At 44.0% G+C, this 19,990-nt stretch overlaps 1 protein-coding gene across 1 annotated transcript in view; it reads right to left on the reverse strand.

The window, feature by feature from the left end:
* Window positions 1-837: 837 nt before the first annotated feature.
* The window catches only part of ESYT3 (extended synaptotagmin 3), a 57,470-nt gene continuing 38,317 nt past the window's right edge, over window positions 838-19,990 (reverse strand). The window contains exons 10-23 of the mRNA XM_079922176.1: window positions 19,878-19,960; window positions 18,045-18,093; window positions 17,709-17,798; window positions 17,203-17,265; window positions 17,040-17,102; window positions 16,427-16,495; window positions 15,801-15,887; window positions 14,942-15,091; window positions 12,689-13,179; window positions 11,897-11,995; window positions 11,240-11,371; window positions 4,817-4,922; window positions 3,932-3,981; window positions 838-3,592 (exon numbers count right to left, since the gene is read on the reverse strand). Coding sequence (XP_079778302.1) covers window positions 3,556-3,592; window positions 3,932-3,981; window positions 4,817-4,922; window positions 11,240-11,371; window positions 11,897-11,995; window positions 12,689-13,179; window positions 14,942-15,091; window positions 15,801-15,887; window positions 16,427-16,495; window positions 17,040-17,102; window positions 17,203-17,265; window positions 17,709-17,798; window positions 18,045-18,093; window positions 19,878-19,960 — 1,569 coding nt within the window. The 3' untranslated portion in view covers window positions 838-3,555. The remainder of the gene's footprint in view (window positions 3,593-3,931; window positions 3,982-4,816; window positions 4,923-11,239; window positions 11,372-11,896; window positions 11,996-12,688; window positions 13,180-14,941; window positions 15,092-15,800; window positions 15,888-16,426; window positions 16,496-17,039; window positions 17,103-17,202; window positions 17,266-17,708; window positions 17,799-18,044; window positions 18,094-19,877; window positions 19,961-19,990) is intronic.

Raw genomic sequence — 19,990 nt, forward strand, 5'->3', positions numbered from 1 at the left:
ATTATCTGCTACAGTGGTCCAACGTGTGCCCTAGGTGGGCATGACAACCCTAAGGGCTAGTTTTGTGGTTGCCTCTGTCAGGGCTTCACATGGTTGCAGGTTCTAAACCAATTTTCACATTAGTTTCCAGGTGTGGAGGTTTCCACACCAAGTCAACTGTGTGTAACTTCAGACCCCGTGGTCCTGTAGGAGAGAGTAGGTGATTGTTTCCACCCACTGCTGACAACCAACTGCTTGTCCTCATTGGCAGCAAAGGCATTTTCTGATGACAAAACTTTTCAGGCTCCTGTGCCTTACATAGTAGCTTTGCCTTCTCTCTGGTGTGTGCTAAAATTCTGGTTCTCTTCAAAACACCCCCTTCAACTCCTATACCCTGCTGTAGATTTTCTCTTTGGATCATCACCAGAACTTTACCTGTGTTACTTTTTTTTTTTGCGGTACGCGGGCCTCTCACTGTTGTGGCCTCTCCTGTGCGGAGCACGGTCTCCGGACACGCAGGCTCAGCGGCCATGGCTCACGGGCCCAGCCGCTCTGCAGCATGTGGGATCTTCCCGGACTGGGGCACGAACCCGCGTCCCCTGCATCGGCAGGCGGACCCCCAACCACTGCACCACCAGGGAAGCCCTACCTGTGTTACTTTTTAATCAACCATGTTTAAAATAAATGTCGTTCATGGTTTAACGAGGTTTTCTATGTGTTTGGAAGAGGACGGATAGGTTTTCACTTGTCTGCTTTGTCTGCCATCTTGCAGTAGTTGTTTTAGGGTTGCTGATATTCAGGACGTGACATATGATACATTCCCTCTACTCCTCTGGCACTTTATCATTTTCAAGCAACTTGTCTGTTTAGTGAACATTACAATGCCACTGTGAGGTAGATAGGACAGGCATCACTTGTCCCATTTTATTATGAGAATTTGTCACTCAAAACAGCAGAAACAAATTTTATTACACGTCGGCCATGTACTTAGCATAGCCTTGGATGGTGGGGGCGAAAATCAATTCAAGTAGCTTCTAGGTCAATTGGAGAGTAAACAGAAACATTAAATACCAGTCACAGTACAGGTAGTTGATTAGCATATGACCGTAGTAGATATTTAATAAACAGTTTTAAAAATTAAATGTTACATGGCAGGGATTTGCTAAAATGAAAAATGTACAGTGTTGATAGTAGATGCCCTAGATCAGGGGTCCCCAACCTCCGGGCCATGGACCGATACTGGTCCATGGCATGTGAGAAACCGGGCTGCACAGCAGGAGGTAAGCGGCAGGTGAGCGAGCGAAGCTTCATCTGTATTTACAGCTGCTCCCCATCGCTCGCATTACCACATGAGCTCCGCCTCCTGTCGGATCAGCGGCAGCATTAGATTCTCATAGGAGCGCGAACCCTACTGTGAACTGCGAAGGATATAGGTTGCATGCTCCTTATGAGAATCTAATGCCTGATGATCTGAGTGGAGCTGAGGTGGTGATGCTAGTGCTGGGGAGCGGCTGCAAATACAGACTATCATTAGAGAGAGGTTTGACTGCACAGAGACCATAATAAATCAGTTGCTTTCAGACTCATCTCAAAACCCTATCAGTTGGGTATAAAATGGTAATTCACTATTGTTTAGATGTACATTTCTCTGATTACTTAGTGCAGTCAAGGCATCTTTTCATGTGTAGCCTGCATTCAGATTTCTCTTCTATGAATTGCCTGTTGTGAAAAATATCTTCAGAGTGACCCTTAGCTTCTTCTACAACGTGAGGAAATTATAATGAGGAGGGTATAAAAATGTTAAGGACTGCTGCTAACCAATGACTGAGTTTTTAAATACTTGGCCAGGATAAGAGTAGTCTCTCTTATTTTTGTAAAGCTATGATGCATTCTCCACCCCACTGCAATCTGATTTGTTCTTCTGCTAACTATTTCTTTTTAAAATGGAGCATTAAATGTAAACCAGCCCTTTCTATTTTGGTCAAGGTCTAAAAACATCCATTTAGAAATATGAATACAATAAACCTGACATTTGCAACAACAACAACAAAAAACCCTATCAGTGAGTGGCAAGTGAAAACAAGCTCAGGGTCCCACTGATTCTGCATTATGGTGAGTTGTATAATTATTTCATTATATATTACAGTGTAATAATAATAGAAATAAAGTGCACAATAAATATAATGTGCTTGAATCATCCCCAAACCATTCCCTTCCCCGCCCCAGTCTGTGGAAAAATTATCTTCTACGAAACCGGTCCCTGGTGCCAAAAAAGTTGGGGACCGCTGCCCTAGGTAGGGGGGAGAGGCCCTGTCAGTGTGGGGTGGCTTAATGGAGGAGGTGGGTTTGACATAGGCCTCTAAGAGGTAAGTAGGATTAGTAGACAGGATATATATGGACTGTTCTGGAACAGAGCATCTGCACATGAATAAGGTAGCAGAAAACTGGAGACCTGATTATGTTAGGTCTGAAACACAAGGAGTGGGCTTGAATTTTGTAGAAAGCAGGAAATAATAATTTATAAGTGAGAGTAAAATGACAAAAACTTTGTTTTAAGATGTTACCATTCTTCAGAAAAGTGGCAGTGAAGGCAGTGGTAGGGAGAGGAAACTGATGGCAGGGGGTACTGCCTGCGTAGATAAGTGAAGAGGATGTGACTCGACAACAGCTCTAGGAGCGTGAGAAAGGACAAGAATATGTGGTTTTATAAAGTCTGAAATGCAGAAGAGGCACTTGTTTAAATATACAATTTACATATTTTGCTTTTAACATGTTGTTTAGGTGAACTAGCCCTCTCTTAGAAGAGTGGAGCAGAATTCCCAAACCTATCTGAGAGAGATACAGAAAGCCCCTTGTTCTCTGGCACTGACACTCGGCAGCAGCCTCCAGTGCTCTATGGGAGTGCAGACGTAGACCTGGGTTTAAAACTTTTCTTACATTTTCCTATGGAAATAATGCCAAATGCTGGAGTTTGGTCCCAGGCCATCCCATACTGGAGTACTATCACTAACATTGTTGCCATCAGGAAAGTACATTTTAGTTCCAAATCAGATACATGAACGAACCTCCAGGCAGAGAAGTACCAGAGGTGGCAGCCAGCAGGGCTTAGATAGAGTTAGCTCTTGGCACTTTTTGGTGGATCACTTTTTAGTCCCATAAAAGAAGCCTCCTCCCTTGGTCAGTCACTGCCCAGGAATACTGATAGCTGCTTCACAAACAGACCTCCCTCACCCTCTGTGTCTGAGACAGGACCCTTTTGGTGCATACATTCACGCGAGTCCTATGTCAGTGAAAATTCACCACTGAGGTTCTGATAATTTGTTAGGCACAAATACGCTGCTTGTTTATGGATTTAAACAATTAAATCCAATCAAGAAAGAGTAGTTCTTGCTTTTACATGTGTTTACCTCTTCCTAATACTATCCAGTCATGCAGTTATACTGCACACAAGAATGTGTGTGTGTGTGTGTGTGTGTGTATGTATATGTATGTATTTTTTTCAAATGGCTGTTCTGATTTAAGTTACAAAATATACATATGTACACATTTAAAAAATAAAGATGTTGTTGTTCATCATCAACTTCTGGGCTGGCCATCTCGAGTCAGCTCATACCTGTAAGATAGTTGAGTTTGGACTTGTGTTAGTATTGAGAGTGTGCTGTGGCAACATCAGGACAGGTGGCCTAATCTACCCTACCTGGGCCTCTGTGGGACCAGCAGAACTCACCTCTGTAAGTTGGCTGGCCAGGGTTAAGACTAGGGCTTACAGAGGTCCTTTAGGTAAGTGAAATCTGTAGGCAGTAAAGCCTTAAGGTGATAATGTCTCCTTTATAAACAAAGGAGCTGATATGTACTGAAAAGGGAAGAACTTTGGAGAGAGAATATGGGCAACTGTCTGAGACAATGTCTTGAGTAGCAAATTTAATTTGATCAAATGAAAGGGCTTACTTACCACTGTGAGAAGCCCTTATTCAGATCTTCTTTTGATAAGTCAATCAGTACCTAAACAAACACAAATAATCAGTTCCCTTCCCCAAAACTGCATTAAATGGAAACATATTGGGATAAATGAAATTGATCATAAAAAGGGCCTCCTTGAGTTCTGAGCAGGAGCTCTTTTTCCTTTGGATTTCAATACAGAACCTCTCCAGAGGGACAGTACTGACACTGACCTCAGTGTCCTGGGAAGAGGTGAATTGCTGTTTGCAGTTGTACCTCAGGAATTTATTTATGCATGTTTTAGAGAGAACAGCTTGCCTTTACTCATGAACTGATACAGAACTTTAAGCAAGACACCATAGTTTCCTCAGTAGTAAAAATGGGGATATCATCACCTACTTCACAGAAGTGGGCTTTTAAAAATGAGTATAAGAGGTGTTTATTAAAATACAACAACTACAGAGTGTACAAATATTCTTTTTTGTCTCTCCTTGGCATCTTCCTGAGGATTATATTTCCTTTACTTCTAACTTTAAGTAAAATCCCATTCACCACAAAAATCTTGACATAATGAGATCCAAGCTTCACACAATGCTGTATTTATCAAAACAATACTTAATTCCATAGTAGAAGTTCAAATACTTGTGTAGCGATGAACTTGGATATTCAAGTTTGTTAAAATAGGGTTTATTATATTAATTTATATACTTCAGTTTCAAGAGTATTTTTTAAAAAGACACAAAACAAAAAGCCTCCCAATGAGGCTATACCTTCCTTGAAGTCAGTTCTGGTAATAGCCAGATGATCCCATCAGAATTTCTGCAAGGGTGTGTTCCACCAGTGAACTCCAGTTAGCCAACAGGAGGGAAAGAATGACAAAAGTCCCTTTTGTACTTACTTTTCCTAGCTCCTTCCTTCTGTGTGAGCCAAGTGGCCTACTGTTTTTCACTGCGATGTCTAGTGACCTCTTCTTTACTTCATCCAAGGGAACAAAAAATTCAAATCTTTAAGGAGCAAAAAGTCAGGAAATGCGATTTATATATTTTAATCATTTTCACTGAAAATCTCAAGTGTTTCATCCGTTTGCCTACCTTTAAAACAGAAGATATAGACTATAGAGAAGAGCATCTAGAACAGTACTGGCTTACAGCAGATACTCAGTGCATCATTATGATAGATAATCACTGTCCTGTGTTATATTCACAAACCTTGGAAGTGTCAAGAGGCTGTTTGCTTCTCTGAGAAGTTCCTTGAACTATTGTGCTTTGGGGTTTGCTTCTTTCCTTCTCTGACTCTACTCTGGTTGTCACTCTTTTGGCTGCCCCTTCTCTCTCAGAACAGTGCCAGCTAAGGGCTAGGATGCTGAATAATTAGGTTTGCTGGAATTGCATGGAAAACAGTGGTCTTTTCCCACTTACGCCTGTGGAGTAAGGCAGAGGAATCTTAGTATACAAGCTTTGTCGTGTACTCATAAGATGCCTCTGGACTCCTTACATTTCTGGTTTTAAAAAAAAAAAAGTCTTCAAATTTTTTTAATTGAGTGAAAGATTCTTTAAATTCTATAGTGCTTCACACTTTTGAAAAGTTTGACACACATGATTCAATATAATCCCATAATAGCTTTTAATTTTTTAAATTGAGATATAAGTGACATAGCATTATTGGTTTCATGTTTACCATAATGATGTGATTTGGATATGTTGTGAAATGATCAGTCTAATTAACATCTATCGCCATACATAGTTACAAAAAAATTTTTTTCTTGTGATGAGAACTTTCAAGATCCACTCTCCTAGCTACTTTCAAGTATGTAATACAGTATTATTAACTATAGTCACCATGCTGTACATTATAACTCCATGAATATTCATTTTATAACTGGAAATTTGTACCTTTTGACCAGTCATCTATTTTACACACACCCCAACCGCCAACTCTGGCAACCACCAATATGTTCTCTATATCCATAAGCTTGGGTTTTGTTGTTTGGTTGGTTTTTGGCATTTTTAGATTCCACATATAAGTGAGATCGTAAGTAATTATCTTTTTCTGCCTTATTTAACTTAGCATAATGCCCTCAAGGTCTATCCATGTTGTTTCAAATGGCAAGATTTCATTCTTTTTCATGAGTAAATAATATTCTATGGTATATATATATATATATACACACATATATATACATATATACACACACACACACACACACACACATACACACACACACACCACATTTTAAAAAATCCATTCATCCATCAGTGGACATTTAGGTTGTTTCCATGTCTTGGCTATTGTAAATAATGCCACAGTGAACATGGGGGTACATATATCATTTTGAATTAGTGTTGTTTTATTTGGATAAATACCCAGAAATGGAATTGCTGCATTGTATGGTAGTTCTATTTTTGATTTTTTGAGGAACGTCCATGCTGTTTTCCATAGCAGCTGCCCCAATTTACGTTCCCACCAGCTGTGCCTAAGGGTTCCCTTTTCTCCACATCCTCACCAACACTTGTTATTTCTTTTTGATAATAGCCATTCTGACAGGTGTGAGGTGATATTTCATTGTGGTTTTGATTTGCATTTCCCTGATGATTAATGATGTTGAGCATCTTTTCATATACCTACTGACCAATTGTATGTCTTCTTTGGAACAATGTCTATTCAGAGCCTCTGCCCATTTTTTAATCAGATTGTTTGATTTTTTTGCTATTGAGTTCTATGAGTTCTTTGTAGATTTTGGATATTAACTACTTTTCCAATATATTATCTGAAAGTATGTTCTTCCATTCGGTAGGTTGTCTTTTTTTTTTTTTTTTTTTTTGCGGTACGCGGGCCTCTCACTGTTGTGGCCTCTCCCGTTGCGGAGCACAGGCTCCGTACGCGCAGGCTCAGCAGCCATGGCTCACGGGCCCAGCTGCTCCGCGGCATGTGGGATCTTCCCGGACCAGGGCACGAACCCGTGTCCCCTGCATCGGCAGGCGGACTCTCAACCACTGCGCCACCAGGGAAGCCCCGGTAGGTTGTCTTTTCATTTTGTTGATGGTTTCCTTTGCTGTTCAGAAGCCTTTTAGTTTAATGTAGTCTCATGTAGTCTCACTTGTTTATTTTTGCTTTAGTCGCCTTTGGTTTTGGTGTCAAATCCAAAAAACCATTGCCAAGACTGATGTCAATGAGCTTAACCCACCTATGTTCACTTCTAAGAGTTTCAGAGTTTCAGCTCTTACTTTCAAGTCTTTAGTCTATTTTGAGTTAATTTTTGTGTCTAGTATAAGATAGTGGTTGAATTTTATTCTGTTGCATGTGGCTGTCCAATTTTCCTAACACCACTTATTGAAGAGACTGTGCTTTCCCCCATTATACATTCTTGGCTCCTTTGCCATAAGTTAATCAGCTATACATGTGTGGACAAAAGCAATCTACAGATTCAATGCAATCAAAATTCCAATGGCATTTGTCACAGAAATAGAACAAACAATCCTAAAATTTGCATGGCACCACCAAAGAGCCAAAGTAATCTTGAGAAAGATGAACAAAGCTGGAGGCATCATGCTCCCTGATGCCTCCAGGCATCAAACTATATTACAAAGTTATAATAATCAAAACAGTATGGTTCTGGCATAAAAAGAGACAGATCAATGGGACCGAATAGACAGCTCAGAAATAATAATGTTTAACATTATTAATTCTTCCAGTTCATGAGCATGATATACTTTTCCATCTGTTTGTGTTGTCTTCGATTTCTTTCATCAGCGTCTTACAGTTTTCAGAGCACAGGTCTCTTACCTCCTCAGTTAGATTTACTCCTAGATATTTTATTTTTGATGCAATTATAAATGGATTTTCTTAATTTCTCTGATAGTTTGTTGTTAGTGTATAGAAATGCAACAGATTTCTGTATATTAATTTTGTATCCTGCAATGTTACTGAATTCATTTATTAGTTCTAATAGGTTTTTGGTGACATCTTTAGCATTTTCTTTATAAAGCATCATGTCATCTTTAAACAGTGACAGTTTTACTTCTCTCTTTGGATTCCTTTTTTTTTTTTTCCCTTGTCTGATTGCTGTGGCTAGGACTTCCAATACTATGTTTAAACCTGGTAAGAGTGGGCATCCTTGTCTGAGGGTAGTGCTTGTCTTGTAAAATGAGTTTTGCAACTGTTCCCTTTTCTATATTTTGGAAGAGTCTGGGGATGGCTGGTGTTAATTCTTCTCTGAATATTTGGTAGAATTCACTAGTGAAGTTGTGTGGTCCTGGACCTGTTTGTTGGGAGATTTTTGATTATTGATTCAACCTTCTTACTAGTAATCAGTCTGTTCAGATTTTCTTTTTCTTCATTATACAGTCTTGGTAGGTTGTATCTTTCTAGGAATATATCCTTTTCTTCTAGGTTATCTAATTTGTTGGCATATAACTATTCATAGTAGTCTCTTATCCTTTGTATTTCTGTGGTATCAATTTTACAGTTCCTCTTTCCTCTTTTATGTCCTCTTTTTTTCTTGGTGAGTCTAGCTAAAGGTTTATCAATTTTGTTTATCTTTTCAAAGAACCAGCTCTAAGTTTCATTGATTTTTTTTCTATTGTCTTTTTAGTCTGTATTTCCATTCTGAACTTTATTTCCTTCCTTCTGCTGACTTTGGACTTTATTCTTCTTTTTCTAATTCCTTGAGGTGTAAAGTTAGGTTGTTTATTTGAGATTTTTCTTATTTCTTACTTTTCTTGTTTATGATATATGCATTTATTGCTATGAAATTCCTTCTTAGAACTGCTTTTGCTGCATCTCATAAATTTTGTTATGTTACATTTCCATTTTCTTTGTCTGAAGGTGTTTTTTGATTTCTCTTGATTTCTTGATATGATTTCAATCTTCTTAAATTTATTAAGACTTGTTTGTGGCAGCCTAGTATATGATCTATCCTGGAGAATGTTCTATGTGCACTTGAGAAGAATGTGTATTCTGCTGCTTTGGGATGGACTGTTCTTTGTATATCTGTTAAGTTCATCTGGTCTAACATGTCATATACAGCTAATGCTTCCTTATTGAATTTGTCTGGATAATCTATCCTTTGATGAAAGTAGGGTATTAAAGTACCCTACTATTATTATTTTATTGCTGTCTATGTCTCCCTTTAGGTCTGTGAATATTTGCTTTATGTATTTAGGTGCTCTTATGTTGGGTACATAAATATTTACAAATACTATATCCTCTTGTTGGATTGACCCCTTTATCATTATGTAATGCCCTTGTCTTTTATTACAGTCTTTGTTTTAAAGTCTGTTTTGTCTAATATAAGTATAGCAACACCCTGGCTTTCTTTCAGTTTTTATTTGCGTGGAATATCTTTTTCCATCCTTCACTTTCTGTCTGTGTGCATCTTTCAATCTGAAGTGAGTCTCTTGTAGGCAGCATGTAGATGGGTCTTGTTTTTTTTTTTTTTTAAATCCACTTAGCCACTCTCTTTTGATTGGAGAATTAGTCCATTTACATTTAAAGTAATTATTGACAGGTATGTACTTATTGCTATTTTATTAATTTTTTACTGGCTGTTTTGTAGATCCTCTCTGTTCCTTTTTTCTTCTCTTGCTCCCTTTGTGGTTTGATGACTAGTGGTATGCTTAGGTTCCTTTTTCTTTATCATTTGTGTACCTACTATAGGTTTTTGCTTTGTGCTTACCATTATGCTTACATATGACAACTTCCAACAGTCTATTTTAAGTTGGTAACTTAAGTGTGAATGCATTTTAGGGGCTTCCCTGGTGGCACAGTGGTTAAGAATCCACCTGCCAATGCAGGGGACACAGGTTTGAGCCCTGGTCCGGGAAGATCCCACATGCCGCAGAGCAACTAAAAGCCCGTGCGCCACAATTACTAAGCCCGCACACCTAGAGCCTGTGCTCAACAACAAGAGAAGCTTAAAGAAATCTCTTGTAAGCTGGTTTAGTGATGGTGAACTCCTTTAGCTTTTGCTTGTCTGGAAAACTCTCCTTCAATTCTGAATGATAACTTTCCCTGGTAGAGTATTTTTGGTTGGAAGTGTTTTCCTTTGAGCACTTTGACTATTGTGCCACTCCATTCTGGCCTGCAAAGTTTCTGCTGATGGTCTTATAGCGGGGCTCCCTGTAATGTAACTACTTGTTTTTCTTTTGCTGTTTTTAAGATTCTCTCCTTGTCGTTAACTTTAGAGATTTTAATTATAATGTATATGGTATGAATCATGTACTCAACAAGAGACCTCTGAACTCCTTACTTCTAGGTTTACGTTTAAGATGGAGGTTGCCAAGTCTGCCTCGTAGATAATCCAGGCATATCTTGCTGTTACAATTTTGAGAGAGAATTACTAACAGATTAGGTTTGTCACAAAAGTCAATCTCCTGTGTTCCCACATAACAATTTTGACATCCTTTTATAATTGTGTCAGAGCTCTCTGAAGGCAACACCTTTCACCTGTGTGGCTGTAGAATATAGGATGGTGCCTGGTATGTAGAGTGTTCAATAAATACTCAATGAATATATTCTCTCTCCCCCACTCTTTCATGGTATCGGTGAACTCAAAAGGTAGCTTTTGAAGGAGCATATTAGTCGTTAGACATGGCCCATAAAGGACTCAGTACAACTCTTTTTAAAATGAGTAGTTATTGACCAAGATAAGAGGAAACCAACATTATCAGATGTATCTTCCTAGGCTGGCTAGCAATGTCTTCTCTTAGGATCCCACAGCAAAAGGAAGCAATGATGGGATTCTGACTTCCATACCTTGTGATCAACTTGAAATCAAGAATTAGAATATTAAGGTTAAGACTTGCCACCACAGACCCATCAAAAGCAAGAAATGTGATTAGACTCTGTCTACTGGTTTGTCCCCAAAGACACGGGTGGACACGCGAGGGGAGGGTATCTGTTCTACCTGCCACCTGTGCTTTGTTGCGGGTGGGAAGACAGGCCAAAGAGCCTGGAGCTTTGGAGGAAATTTTAGGTCCTTAGGTTCAAGGTACGTTTATTTTTGATCGAAAGAAAATATATTTGACCAGATTCAAATCCTTTTACTGCCAAAGAGGCTTCATTTAAAGAGAAAGAGTATGGAACATTTTATAATCAGGAGCACTTTAGTCCTATGGACAAGAAAGTGGGTAGCTGTTTTGCTAAACTTCCCTGGCAGTCCTTTTCTCTCACTGAAGTATAGAAGCTTTATGAAAGCATAGACTGTGTAGTCCTGTTCAACCCCAGCCCTTCCCAGAATCTGGCAGCTGCCAGGTACACAGGAGGTCCTCAGCAAATACTCGAGCGGCTGAGGCACTCTAGGTAGGCCACCTGGGCCACTTACCGCTCATCAAACAGGGGATCCAGGGTCTTCCGCTTCACTGAGGTCTTCTTACGACTTGCCCACCTCCTTTCTGGCAACAAGTAGACACGGACGTAGGGATCAGCTCCACTGCTGGTACAGGGCATCAGGTTTCTGATTTGGTTTCAAAGACATTAAAGAAAAAAGGCCTCTGGTTTTGAAATACTGAAAGTACTCATTTAGAGAAAGCTGTACTATCCATACAGCTTTAGATGGCCTTGAGGATAAAAATGCCCTGCAGTCTAGACCAAAAAAAGCAAAAGTCTGCAGAATTCAGAGGCTATCAGGTGCATGGTTTTGTAAACATGCATTTTGTAAAGTTGGGTGTAGAGCCAAGTACCATTCCATCTAAAGGAAGTTGAAGATTCTCACTTGAGAAAATGTCCTGGCTCCAAACCACCCCAGACAATTTTGCAGTGGTTGTGTCTGAGCAAAGCCCTTGGCTCTGGAGCCCCTCAGCACCACTGAGGATCTGTTACAGCATGCACAGCATGCAGGCCTTCAGACCTCGTTCCTTCCAAATGTCTACCTTGTCTGCCTTGGGGCTGCCTGCCCCTGCCACTGCTCCAAGTGCTCCCACTCTGATTTTGGTCACCTGATGCTCTCAAAGAACCTTTCCTGGCCCTAGCATCCCTTTACCTGCAGCCGTTGATTAGCACGCTGAGACAGTGCTGCAGACACACATAGCGCACCGTGAGCTGAATCTCACCCAGCCCCTGATGCCTGAGATCCCCGTCTCTGTAAAGAAAGGCTTTGTCATTTCTCTTGCCATTACAAGTGCTGACCTCTCCCCGCACCCCCAAGAAGTATGTAAGTTAATAAAATAATTCTCAGTAAGGTTCCTTTTAGTTGGAAGTCAGTTCTATCCAGCATTCATGTAAAATTATCCTATTTCACAGTAGGAAAAGCATGGCACAGTAGGAAGAACCCTGGAGCAGAATCTGCCTTTATACTATGATTTCTTGTGGAAACTTGGGTGAGTTATTCGACCTTTATGATAGTAAGTTCTATCTTGTAGGGTTATTGTGAAGATCAAATTAAATAACATGCTAAGCCCAGAGTCAACAGTTAATAAATGGCAGCCACTGCTTATATAATTCCACATTCTAAGCTTTCCATATCATCCCAGTATAAATAACTCTTTAGAATTCAGGGTATGCTTCTGCTGTAAGGAACCTTAACAACTGAAGTCCAACATCTATTTTATAGTTGGTGTGTAGCTAGAGCCACATGAGGCTTTTTGGCACATGCACACGTGCTTTCTCTCCCCCCAGCCTGTGTTCTTTCTATCTCACCATGCTGCCTCTTATGAAGCCATTTTGTGAAAAACCAGAACTTGCACAGAAAAGTAAGTTCATATCTACTTTTCCATCCAGGGAGGTATTTTTCATGCAGGTCACTTTAGAAAAGATTAAGCAGAGAGGTGCGTACTCAGTGTTGAGGCTGACATCTGTCAGGTCAAAGCAGGAAGAGGCCAGGGAGTTGAGCGAGGACATGCTGGGAGCCAGCCTCTTGGGCGGCTGTGCAAATAGGGAGGAAGGGCATTTCATGGGTGACTTGATGGGCCCTGGAGAGTGGGGGCCTGGGACAGCCAGGAAGATGGTGGACACACTCGTCTTCTCCCCCTTGGGTGCACAGAACCCTCTGGCTCTGTCCTTGCCTTTGGGCTCTGGGCCCATCTCTTGAAGTGAGGGCTTGGTGGCAGCAATGGTGGCACTGGTGGTGGCTGTGGTACTTTTGGAGGCTTGCTTGATATCAGAAGCAGGGTCTGGAGGGCATGGCAAATCTGCAGGGCCCTCTCCCCGCGGTGGGGCTCTGGAGCCCTGGTTGGTGGCAGCCTTCTTAATGAGCAGAGGGCCTTTCTTTAGGGCTTCAGGTCCTGTGTATGGGCTTCCCAGCTCTCGTTCTTCCAAGTGCAGGAACTGTAAGCAGATGACAGGGTGGTTTATGGGCTGGGCACACCACTACCACTCTCTCCCCCTCTGCTCTTACCTACCTCTGGGAAATGGTTCCTTCTCTTTTCTGGAAGGAACAGTTTTCTCAAAACTCAGTTCCTTTCTGACTCCCCAATCCAATGGATTTTTACCCCCAGACCATATCTTTTTACCCTTAGACCATATCTTCCTTAACCTCTCTGCCTCTGACTCACTCTGACCAGACCTTCTGTCTTTTCCCTTTCTCCTGCCTCACCAGTCTTCATGAAGACTCAGTTCTGATCCCTTTTCTCTATCCACTGGTACTGGATGCTGGAGACCTGGCCAATTCTCACAGCATGCACTTCCCCTCAGTGCAGAGGACTCCCTCACCTTAACCTTCATATAGATCACCACCTGCCTTCTGGATATGGTCATTTCTAGCTGTCACCTTATTTACCATTGCTTTCCCTAAAATGTGTGTCCTATCCAGACACACCCCTGTGCTTGTAGCACCAAAGTTTCAAACCTCAGCCATTGTGTCTCTCCTTCCCCTTTTCCCATCAGTCATTAAGACTCTTCCTAGGAACTTCCATTTCCAGCAATAAGGCGATCAAAATATTCTGAAAAACCTCCTGTTAGGAATGCTCAATAAAAATGAAACAAACATACTTCTAAATGCATAGTCAAACTCACAAGAAAGTAAGGAAAATCCCTAGGTTAAAGAAGAGAGAGAGAGAAAACTGAAAAATAAAGGTTAATTTTCCCAGGGTCATTTATCAACCATGGAATCCAAGGGGTTTGGAGAAGAGATCTAGGGTCAGAGTAGGACCCATGAAGGTGGGATATCTTTAGTGAAAAAGTAGTCTAGGATAAATAAACATTTCACCCACCAGCAAAGATTGACGACAAGAAATATATCTATCTCAGCCTGTACTCTGGTTGGGGGAAATAAAGTCTTTCATGAGAATATGGCACCTTATAGCCTGTCTCCTATAAATTTTGGGTTCATATTTATACTACCGTGGGGTTTTGAAACCCAAAGTTTGAAAATTAACATAAAAGTGGACTCAGGTGTGTAATGTTCCTGAGGTGCTTGGTTGCAGCCAAAGCAGAACTTCCTTGGACGCGAACAACCTCAATCCAGGTCACAAAGGCAACACTGAACATATGCCTGCAACCCAAGTTACCAAATGTAGAAATGAGTCACCATGAAAAAGCATCAGCAGACACAACAGACATCAAAATTTATCTACCAAGATCTTCAGATAATAGAATTAACATACATTTTAAGTATTTTCAAATGATTAAAGATGGGATAGAATCATGAGAAGATAATAAAACACAACAAAGAAAAGACATTGTAGATTTGGAAAAGATAAAGTGAAAGATGAAGAATAGCCTTTGAAACAAAAACTGTGAACAGGTTAAACAGCAGATTAGGCATAGCCAAAGAAAGAATTAGTGGTCTGGAAGACAGGTCTGAGGAAATTCGAATGTAGCACCAAGAGATAAAGAGATGGAAAATATGAAGGTGAGATCAGGGTAAGCCATGGAGATGATGAGAAGGTCCAACATAATAGAAGGAATTGTAGAAGGAGGGATTAAAAGATTAGGAGAGGCAATAGTTGAAGAGAAAATGGCTGACAATATTCTGAAATTGATAAAAAATATGAATCCATCTCCTAGCTTCTTCCCGACACAGTGCAGATACTTAGTGCTGGGGCAGACCACCCCCTGCCTCCCCTGGGGGAAAAGGGGAGAGGTTTACCCGAAGCACCAGCCTCATGGAGATAAGGCTGTCCAGGCCTGAGTGGTCCAGCTGGAAGTGCTGCTCGAGGGTGAGGTCTGCATAGGGGAGAATCTGGCACAGGGGGAACTCCAGCACTCCTAGAGCACATTCTCGGTCATCATCAAGCACCTGGGCAGTGGGCCAGTCACAAAACAAGAGGATAACGAAGTCCCACCCTCACCAGACTACTCTCTGGGCTCCAGCCAAGACTGAGTTCACTTCAGTAAGTATGTTCTGTGTTTCTTTTGGCCTCTGGTCCTTTCCTGAAAACTGGAAATGGGACCAGGCCTGGTCCCTGCCTTCAGTCAGGGCAAGAGAGTGACTCAGGGTAGAGGCAACTATGATCTGTATGAGGCAAGTCTGTCAAATGCCTGGGACCATCAGGGCTTTAGGGACTGATGAGCTGTGCTGCTCTATGATGGGACTTCCAGACAGGTCTGAGGTTCCCCAGAGACCCCAGTTCTACTACTTGTTGGTCATGAGATCTTGGACAAGTCATCGTTTGAGCCTCTGTTTGCTCAGGTGTAAAGAAGATCTCTCTCGCCCACAGATCTTTTTTTAAAGAAGTACATCATCATTAATGTCCTGAGTAGATTCCAACCCAGGCCACGCTGGGTGCTAGGTAATAACTGGAGAGACTGGCAGGGAGCACCAAGGGACTTGAGGGTTTGTCCTTCCACAACCTCCTACCCAATGACCTTGGTCACCAGGCTCATGAAGATGTGGGCCCTTAGTATCCTCTCCTGACTTTACTGCCGGGGCAGCCTGCTCAAGCCCCCTACCCCTCCTAGCTTAGACGCCTCTTAGCTGTGTTCCAAGAGCACAACTTCAAGCAAACCTTCAGATGCAGCTGTTCAGCGGCCACGTTGCGTACAAAGAAGGAGAACACCTGGCTCCACACAGGGTCCTTGCTGTGGCGACAGGTCTGGGGACAGGAGAGGGAGAGATCACTGAAGGGTCAAGTTGGGCAGAGCAGGATACCGGCACCCTCTGCTCTCATTCTGCCCCCTGGTGCCATTGGGAGCCTTCTCTGTGTCCGCCCAGGTATGGCACAAGCTACGGCTCGTGGGAGGCACTAGGGCAGGGCAGTCAGACTCAAAGGCAAGGAGAGTTTGCCAGGAAATCTCACAGGGGCTGAAATCCTACCAGCATTAGAGCTCACTTCCAGGGGGACTTTTGCTGCTGGGGGTGGGGGAAAGGACATAGGCGTAGAGCCTGCCTAAGCTTGAACCCTAGTTCTGCTTTCTAGCCCTTAGGCGAGTCACTGATCTCTGGCCTCCAGATTCTTGAACTGTGAAACTATCTCGTGAGGTTATTTTGAAGACAGAGTAATATAAAGTGCCTATCGTGTGCCAGCACCTACTAGGCATTCAGTGTAAGCGAATTCCCTTTTGCTTCTCTCCCGGAAGTGTTGGGGTACCCGCCCATTTCCTTAGTCCTCGGCTGCACGCCAAGCTGTCTTACCTTGCTCAGGTGTGTCTTCTTGCCTACAGATAGCTTGACATAGGAAGAAGGGTCTCTGCTGACTTTATTCTGTGAGGGGACAAATCCACAAAATGGAGGTGGCACCCCCAGTGCCAACTTGAGACCCTGCCTCTCAACCTTCAGGAGCATCGGTGGGACCTGAGGCCACCCAACCACTTCCCTTTGAGAGAAGGCTCCCCTGGTGCTCCCAGGAGCCCCGGGCTGCCATCACTGTGCCAGCACCTAGACGGGGTTGACCCCAGGGGAAGCTTCCAAGTTAAAGATGGGAGGCCTGGCTGGGCACAGGCCCTTGTTCCCTAGAGCTGTGGAGACGGTGCAGTTGAGCTTCCCCTTAGCTGTGTGGCACAAGCACTTAGCTTTCCGGGTCCTGTTTTTAAAATGGCAATAAAATGGATGCACGGCCACCATGGGACTCAGGCATAGCAGGTGTGGGGATGACTGCCAAGCCCGGAGCCTGGCTCGCTGCAGGCTTAGTGAACGGCGGCGCTCACTGGCCCCGGGCTGTGTGTGCACGGCACCGCCCAGCAGACGCGGGGCTGTGGTTACTCTGGGGAAAAGGAGCTGTGTGACTTGCTCTCACACCCACACTTACCCTGGCACATTTGGAGAGCTTTTTGGCTTGATATTCACCATTTAGGTAGTCAAAAGGGTTTCTCTGCAGCACGAGAACAGGGTGAATGAGCAACACATGGACATTTGAAAGTGATGGGCACAAGGCAGGGTGTGTGTGACACTCTGGCTGTGTCACCACTCACCGGCAGGTTGCAGGCGCTCTCCAAGAAGACCACGAGAATGGCAGTGGAAAAACTACCGTGGTCCTACAAACAGACACAAACCCTCACTAGGTGCCCCTAGCATCTGGAGACACAGACTGGTTTAGGAGAAGCCTCTTCATGCCTGAAGAGCCAGCCCTTGCCCTCCAGACTGGCCATACCTTCCCTCACAACCTAGCTCCTTGCTGAGGCTGAAAATACAACTGCAGCATGACAGACTCAAGTCAGAACCAGTGGACTTCCCTATGAACTGGGCTGATGGGCACTAACAGAGCTTTTAAGGATCCCATCCGCCCTTTGTAGAGATGAGGGCTGAGGGACATGCTCCCCAGAAGGTGGGGCTGGCTGGAGGACTCTGTGGGCAAGATCTGTGGCTTCAGCTCTCTAGCTCCCTCCCTGCCTCCCCGCACAGCTCTCACATGGACCAGACCTGCCACAAGTTCCGCCCTCCCCCCTTCTGCCAAGGGAGCACGACAGCCCGCACTCACCTCTATCACAGCTTCCGGGTCTGTGATCAGTGAAAGCCACTCCAGCCTCAGGTGCAGCTGCCCGCTCGTTGTGTCTTTCAGGACAAACCACTGCAGGGGGAGGGGGAGGGGGAGGAGAGCTTGGGGAAAGGGCCAGTGGGACGCTACTAACTCTCTCCAGGCAGCTCCGTTCTGGGACCCAGTAGGGCCCTAATAGGGGCTTCAGGGAAGAGGTGAACCAGCCCAGACAGGGTAGGCTCTAGACTAGGAGAGGTGGTTATGGAAGGACAGAAGTACTACACTTTGGGATGGAAATGATGCTGTCCACAAGGAGGGGTTTGCAGGCACCAACTCTACCTCATCCACCACTCTGTTGGTCATGACGTCCCCGAGGCAGATCTGCAGGCTGGAATACACAGGGAGCGGAAAGTCAGCTCAGCCCAGAGGCAGCAACAAGCAGAGGGCGTGGAGGCCCACTCTGAAATCTATTTTGAAATATCTGAGTGGGACTCTCAAGACGGAGGACCTTATTCATCCCAAGAGTGAATGGGAGACCACTTTGAGCTCAAGCAAAGGAAGGACTGTCTAACTATCGGGGCTGCTCCCACTGGGCATGCTGCCCGGGCAGGCAGGCGGCTCTGATCCCAGAGGGGGACAAGCAGACACTGCTGGACACACTGGCTCGGGATTGCTCAATGAGGGTGCTATTGGTATTTGGGCTGGGATGAGTCTTCACCGTGCAGAACTGCCCATGCATTGCAGGAATTTAACCTCTCTGTCGTGTGTCCTCTAAATGCCAGTGGCACCACCTCCCGCAGTCACTGTAATAACCAGAAATGCCCCTCCCTTTCCAAAACTGGCCCAGATGCCCTCCAGGGGCTACGTATAGTTGGCGTGTGTGTGAGAGGCGGTAACACATTCATGGCGTGCCTTCCGCCTCGCCCGACCCAAGCCCAACTGGAGCGTCCTGAGAGCCAGAGGGGAAATTAATTCCATGTAACTGTTAGAAATGTGCTTGAGCTCAAAACACACTTGAAATCAGTTACCGAAACCACGAACCACAAGACACACTTCTAATCTGCAACATTACAAAAATCACAACTCCTTTCTCACAACTCCTTTCATTAAGATGAGAAATTAAAAATAAGTAACATGGTGGTGAGCTATTTCTCGGGTGGTCAGATTGTTCCCCTCCCATTTTGTTTTGTTTCCATTTTTTTAAATCACCTGTTCACAGAAACAAGCTAAAAATTTTAGGAGTAAGAAGATTTGGGTAAAATTCTCTTTTCTGCTGCCTCCTAACCCCAGCCTCTGAGATGAGCAGCGGTGTAGTGTCCACACGAGCACATGCGAACACACGTACATGTCCATCCTCCCTGGAAAGATGTATCAACTGCTCAGGTCACTCCCAACTGCTTCCCCTACTTCCCTAGATAGAACTGAATATCCTCGAGGTCAACATACATAGATCCTACTCGTCATTTTTAAAAGCTGCGGGATATTCTGTAGTTTGGCAGTGACAAATTTGTTGAAACATTCAGGCAATGTCCTCTGACTCTGGACAGTCACGTTTCCAGCTTTTTTGGTTTGTCACCACAGATAAACATTTCAGGTATAATGCTTTTATAGGAGATTCCTGGAATTGGGGTGGCTGGACCAAAACACATGTAAATTTAGAGATTTGATAGCCAGCCCCACGCCGGTCATTTCAATCCTCTCTCAGCCCTGAGGCTCTGTGTTCCTCTGAACTGGAAGGAGAGAGAGGTGACTTGACCTGCAGGCCACAGCGGCTGATGCAGCAGACCTCAGGCATGACCCCAGGGGAGCCAAGTGCCAGCTCAGAGTGAACAGATGGTTCCTGGGTACCAGGGGCCTGGCCATCCGTGCCAGCCTTGGCCCTGCCCACTGCTCCAAACGGGTACTCTGGGTGCATTATGAGGAACACAGAAAGCAGAGCCCACGGGACACAAACGTCAGGGCCCTCCATGTACCCCCAGAGGGCTGGCGCTCAGGGCTGGGCACTCGGGAGGCATCTGGGGGGAGGTTTGTGGCAGCGGTGCGGAACGATGGGACTGGTGGCCTGGTACAGTCACCACGTCAGAGTGCAGCGAGGGCGGTGGAAGCAGGGGTACCTGTGCCTCAAGGCCTAGAGCCCTGCGCCCCCAGGCCCAGCATGGCCTTCCTCCTCACCTGCCCAAGAAGTCATCCTTGTCAGGGTCCTCATCGTACAGGTCCACCACCAGGTCCTGCCCAGGGACTTCATACACTATGAACTGGAAGGAAAGAGAGGTGACTTGACCTGC

Source organism: Stenella coeruleoalba (assembly GCF_951394435.1).
Source record: "Stenella coeruleoalba genome assembly, chromosome: 5".
Lineage (NCBI taxonomy): Eukaryota > Metazoa > Chordata > Mammalia > Artiodactyla > Delphinidae > Stenella > Stenella coeruleoalba.